Source organism: Coenobita brevimanus, chromosome 117, assembly GCF_032717465.1.
Source record: "Coenobita brevimanus isolate Jiangsu-jjx chromosome 117, ASM3271746v2, whole genome shotgun sequence".
NCBI classification, from domain to species: domain Eukaryota; kingdom Metazoa; phylum Arthropoda; class Malacostraca; order Decapoda; family Coenobitidae; genus Coenobita; species Coenobita brevimanus.
This window is the reverse complement of record NC_137070.1, coordinates 4,363,038-4,369,037: the sequence shown is the minus strand read 5'-3', so window position 1 is coordinate 4,369,037 and position 6,000 is coordinate 4,363,038. Positions and strand designations below refer to the sequence as shown.

Sequence of the window (6,000 nt, the reverse complement as noted above, 5' to 3'; positions counted from 1 at the left end):
ATGACAGGCTTGGCCCCTCAGATAGCCGCCTTGCTGAAAGTGGTTCAGAATGACGCAATGAGGATAATGCTTCATGTCCCCATGTGGACACGTCTAGTCAATCTCCGTTTGGAGTGCGGCCTCCCCTCGCTTCGGGGTAGGGTCGTGCTCCGCGCTGCTGCGGTCATCTTGCAGCTTGTGCAGCATAGGCCCCGGTCTCGGCCCTGTTTAAGCGGCTTCTTTTGCGGCCGCCTGATCCTTGCCCACGCAGGGACTGGGTCCGTGGGTTGGTTGCCGCGCTGCATGAGCTGGGAGCGGCCACTGGTATTTGCAAGGAGCCTGACACGCCCTGTGTGGGCTACACTGAGCCACCGCCCTGGACGTCTCTGCCTATTCAAGTCGTCGTTCCGACTGCTGGCGGAGGGCGAAATGCTGTCCCTGCTCTCCTTCGGCGGGAGGCCTTGGCGCGGATAGAGGCTCTGCGGCGCCCAGCATCCGCAGACTACTATACCGATGGCTCGGTCTCTGCCGACGGGGCTGCGGGGGCAGCCTTCGTATGCGGGCTGCGGTGGTATCGTGGCGCGTCACACAGGGTGTGTCTGTCTTTCAGACACAGCTTGTGGCCATATTGGGGGCACTGCGGCATGCAAGCCAGCATGCCTCCACCCATGTGGTGGTACATTCTGACTCACTTTCAGCGATTCAGGCTGTCCATTCCGGATCCCTGGGGGACAACCCCCTCCTCCTATCCTCAATTTATGTATGTGCGGCCAGAGTTGTCAGTGACGGGGTCGGTGACCCTCCACTGGGTACCAGGCCATGTAGGACTCAAAGGTAATGAGCATGCGGATCAGGCGGCGCGGCTGGCGTGCTCGCTCCGGGAGGTGTCTTTTGTCCTCCCGAGCGGGACGCATCAGATCCTTCAGCCGCTCAGGTCCACTGTCATGCGGTGGGCCCGGGAGGAGCATCAGGTTTGTGTGGCAGAAGGCTCTCGTTCTGCTACTTGGTACGCGGCGGCTACCCGCTGTGAGCCTCTGCCACCACTGCCTGATGTTCCCAATGCTGTCCTGGTCCACATTCATCGGATGCATCTGGGCTTCCTGTGCTACAGGCAGACAGCTCTAGCCCGGCCGGACCCGTGCGACTTTTGTCTGGAGTTGGAGGAGGAGCCTCTCCTACATTATGTCCTGCGGTGTCCGGTGACGCATGCCTTCCGATCCTGCTTGGCCCGCACTTTTGTTTGGTCCGGGAGGACCTGCGGGACGCCTCCGCTGTGATTGCGGGGGTCCCTCTCCCCACTTTGACACGGGTGGTAACCTGATACCCGCCTCCTCGTTAGTCTGTCTATGCCAGTTTGGCATGACCCCTAACGGGCTCCAATTTGCCCGTGCCTCGGCCTCTGGGCCGGGGCGAATATCCCACCACCACCACCACCACTGCGCGGCGCGCCAACACTCTCGCTCTTCTCGCTCGCTCAGTCACGCTCAGCCATGGCTCGTACCAGGCAGACTGCACTCAAGTCCACTGGGGGCAAGGCCCCTCGCAAGCAGCTGGCCACCAAGGCCGCTCGCAAGTCCGCCCCTGCCACCGGCGGCGTCAAGAAACCCCATCGTTACAGGCCTGGCACTGTGGCCCTGCGTGAGATCCGTCGCTACCAGAAGAGCACTGAGCTGCTTATAAGGAAGCTGCCATTCCAGCGTCTCGTCCGTGAGATTGCCCAGGACTTCAAGACTGACCTGCGCTTCCAGTCCTCTGCCGTCATGGCTCTGCAGGAGGCGTCTGAGGCCTATTTGGTCGGTCTCTTTGAGGACACCAACCTGTGTGCCATCCACGCCAAGCGTGTAACAATCATGCCTAAGGACATCCAGCTGGTCCGCCGCATCCGTGGCGAGCGCGCCTAAGGCGAGAGGCCCCTCACCTCGATCGAAAGAAATCTCGGCCCTTTTCAGGGCCAAAACCCTTTTTCAAAGAGAGATGATGACAGACCCTCAGTTTAGGTTTCCATATATCAGCTCTTGCTTTTCCGCACACACACACACACACACACACACACACACAAATGAACTCCATTACTTACCTACATGCATGCATTCATTCATTCTTTTTTTTAATTTTTTTTTTTTTGAAGGGGGGGGGAAATACTTGCCTATTCGTTTATTTCTTTTATTGATCTGTTGTTCACGTCGCAGTTTTTATTTTCGTTATTTGCCTGTTTCTTTTACTTACTCATCGATTCACTCACGCCCTCATAAAGGTACACAGGTTTGCACAACGAGAAAGTCATTCCCGCTGCATATTAGGAGATGCTCTCTATATCCGTCATGAACGCACGGTGAATCCTTCAGTTACTATGCTGGAAAAAAAAAAAAAAAAAAACTGAATCCATCGATTTTCGCCTGCTGCAGTTGTGCTCGTGTGTGTATGTTTATACTGTACCTATGTATTTGTGTGTCTTTGTGAGCATGTATGTCTGTGTGTACGGACGTATGAGGACACACACACACACACACACACACACACACACACAAACGGACGAATGAACTGTACTTATATAGTTACATGCATGCATTCATTCATTCATCCTTTTTTTCAATCATTCATTTCCTTTTTTTTTGGGGGGGGGAGGAGGGGCAACTTGCCTATTCGTTTATTTCTTTTGTTGATCTGTTGTTAACGTCGCAGTTTTTGTTGTCGTTATTTGCCTGTTTCGTTTACTTCCTGATCGATTCAGTCACGCCCTCATAAACGTACACAGGTTTGAACAAGGAGAAAGGCATTCCCGCTGCATATTAGGAGACTCTCTGTACCCGTTATGAAGGTTTGACAGTGGCCACGAACGCACGTTAAATCCTTCCGTTAATATACTGAGGAAAAAAAAAAAAAAGATTTTTACCTGCAGTTGAGCGTGTGTATGTATGTATGTATGTATGAATGTTGTATGTTTATACTGTACGTGTGTGTGTGTGTGTGTGTGTGAGCATGTATGTCTGTGTGTACGGAGGTATGAGGGCTTGTGTGTATGTGAGCATGACTTAGTGTGTACGTACATGTGTAGGTCACTGCGTACACAGTATAAATGTATTTGTGCACATGTGTTGGTGTATGTACGTACAGATTGTAGACTGACATGAATATGCATGATACGATGTCATGCATGTATTTACTGTACGCCTGTTGAGTGTGTGGGTTGGTACAGTCGGCCTAAGAAGTGCCGGCGGAGTATCCAGAAGTTTTCGGTCAGCGATAGTGTCCATACTCTTCCTTATATCTGTACGAGGTGAAACCTAATACGTAAAATTGTTACAAAAAACAATAAATCCATGGCCAGTTATCTGTATATTTCCAAATTATTGTAGGAAGCAGTTGGTTAGTTACGATAATAGGAATTCGTAAACGGAACTAATTGATGTTTCACAACTGTCGCTCAGGGTGAGTCGGGAATAATGATTTTGTGGCGTTCAAATCTAGCATAGTAACAGGCAGTGATTTTTGGGTAGCGTAAGACTGAACCAAAGGGAGCTTCAATAAACATTGGAAATGATTAATTATTAGTTATAAAATAATTTCCGTTAAAATACTAGGGAATAATTTCAAGTCATTTATTTCCGTTTCCAATGTCTCCATGGACGACGACAGAAAGAGGGAAGGAGGCGTAAGCCAGTAAGCTATTTTCAATGTTTCGATCAACACGCACGAAAGGAGATAACATTCATTCAAGGACATGCAGTTATTACACTGCCTTTGGCCAGTTTCCCATGAAGAAAAATCTCAGGATTATTTCATCTAAGACAGAGGGCTATCGGTGGGAAAAAAAAAAAAAAAAAAAAGGCCTACCGTACATCAGAGTCGGAGCTCCTTGGAGAATGCTACCTTCTGTCAGTGTCTGATATCCTCAGTGCATAATCGATTCGCAAGAGTAATAAAATGCAGAGGTTCATAAACAAATCATTGAGTTCAAAACTTCCAAATAAGCATTTTCTGTTGAGCAGGACATTAGAGTTTATTTAGAAAAAAAAAAAAAAAAAGTGACTGGGAGTTATAGGCGTACTGGCCACCGCGCGCGAAGTTAATACATTTCACATTCATTCAAATCGGGAAAGATAACTAAGTGTTACCATCTAATATATCACTGCCTCCTGTTATTCATTTTACATCATTATTTTCGCGATATAATATATACGTTATTTGGCATGACGTGATGAAGGCATTGATTGTTTACCTTATATTCACTGTTTTCATAGAACGTATGGCAGTGGAGAGTGACCGAAGCAATCTGAAACTGTGCCGTCACTTCTTGGGGCGACGGTACGTTGTTGTTGTTGTTGGTTCTCCAGATGAATAAGAAGGCGCGCACGCCCATATTTACTCTTTTATTTTGACTGTATTGTTTTAACCCCCAACCCTAGTTCAAAACATTTCGATTGTGCCTACGTGCCCATCCCAAACCACCGTTGCGGAAAAGGAAGAAAGAAAGAAAGACATGAAGGGAGAAAAGAAAAGGAAGAAAGACATGAAGGGAAAAAAGAAAGCGAGAGAGAGAGAGAGAGAGATAGAGGGAGAGAGAAAAAGGTCGATAAACCAGAGTTCCTGAGAGGATAATTTGTAAGTCTGTCTTTCCCCTTTTTATCGAGAATCTTGTGGCTCCGATTGGAGCCGGAAATGTTGAAATGGCCAAGAGCGTAACCTCTCTACTTTGAGGAGGTGTACTTGGTGACAGCCTTGGTGCCTTCAGACACGGCGTGCTTGGCCAGCTCGCCAGGGAGGAGCAGCCTGACGGCCGTCTGGATCTCCCGGCTGGTGATGGTTGAACGCTTGTTGTAGTGTGCCAGGCGTGAAGCCTCTGCAGCAATGCGCTCGAAGATGTCATTCACGAAAGAGTTCATGATAGACATCGCCTTGGAGGAAACGCCGGTGTCAGGGTGGACCTGCTTGAGCACTTTGTAGATGTAGATGCTGTAGCTCTCCTTCCTCCTACGCTTCTTCTTCTTGTCTCCCTTGGCAATGGCCTTCTGGGCCTTGCCAGCCTTCTTAGCAGCCTTTCCGGAGGTCTTGGGTGGCATGGCGTCGCCGAGTCAGACGGTATGTGCACGGTGCGGGAGCGAGTGAGAGACTGAGTCGACATCGGGGACGCGTTCGTTCGTTCGTTGACGATTTCCTCCCCTATAGGGAGGGCCGGGCCTTACATTAGCCCAGTCGGTGGATTTTTGACTGGATTTCTTAGTTGGTTGTGTGGGCTGTATTTGAGGGGGAAATAAACCACCGTGGTGGTTTTGTTTGGCCTTTTTTTTTTTTTTTTTTTTTTTTTTTTTTTTTAGATAGCTCACAGGTGCATCATATGCCTGCACACGTTGATGTATAAAAACATCCGCGCATGCAGGCACAAACACAGGAGTGATTTTAGAGTGGGAGGGTATAATGGAACAGGTGACCAGGTGACCGTTAGGCGCGGGGATTAGCGGGGATTAACGGTACCTGAACCGTATGGAAGGGGGCATGGTGACTGAGACAGTTGTGGCTGCCTGACTGAGTGATTTTAAAAGGGTGGGGGGAAGTGTGCAGTGATGTTTGCTAGGGTTGTTATGGGTGTATTAGCAATCACTGCAGCAGCTGCTTGTTTAAGTGTCTCCTCGGGGCTGGCTGCCGTATTTATGCGGGGCGTATCTGGGTTGGGGAGATTGACAGGTCTGTTAAATTTATTGGTGTTTCGGCAGCTGAGAATATAGTGGAGAAACGGGAATGGGGTATCAGTGTTGCAGTTTTCACACGTGCTGGGTTGTGCCTCATTTGTGAGTATATGGGCTTTACACTTATATTCCAAGCGGAGGCATATATTTTTAAGTGTTCTGCTTTTGAATTTGTTAATAGCATTTATTGGCTCATATTTTGTAGCGGCAGCATACCATATTGCAGAAGGGGAGCCCGCCTGGACTTGATGCTCGTGTTCTGAGCGGTTGATTGTTGCTGCCTGCATTTTAATTGTTCTTTTGATCTGAGTGAGGCTCGGTGTTATGTCAACCTGAA

The 6,000-nt window shown here is 49.0% G+C and overlaps 1 protein-coding gene across 1 annotated transcript; it reads left to right on the top strand.

Annotated features, from left to right (window-relative positions):
• Positions 1-1,469: 1,469 nt before the first annotated feature.
• Positions 1,470-1,880, top strand: LOC145418992 (histone H3-like). Its single transcript, XM_080287243.1, has one exon. The coding sequence runs from the start codon at positions 1,470-1,472 to the stop codon at positions 1,878-1,880; it is 411 nt and encodes a 136-aa protein (XP_080143369.1).
• Positions 1,881-6,000: the final 4,120 nt, after the last annotated feature.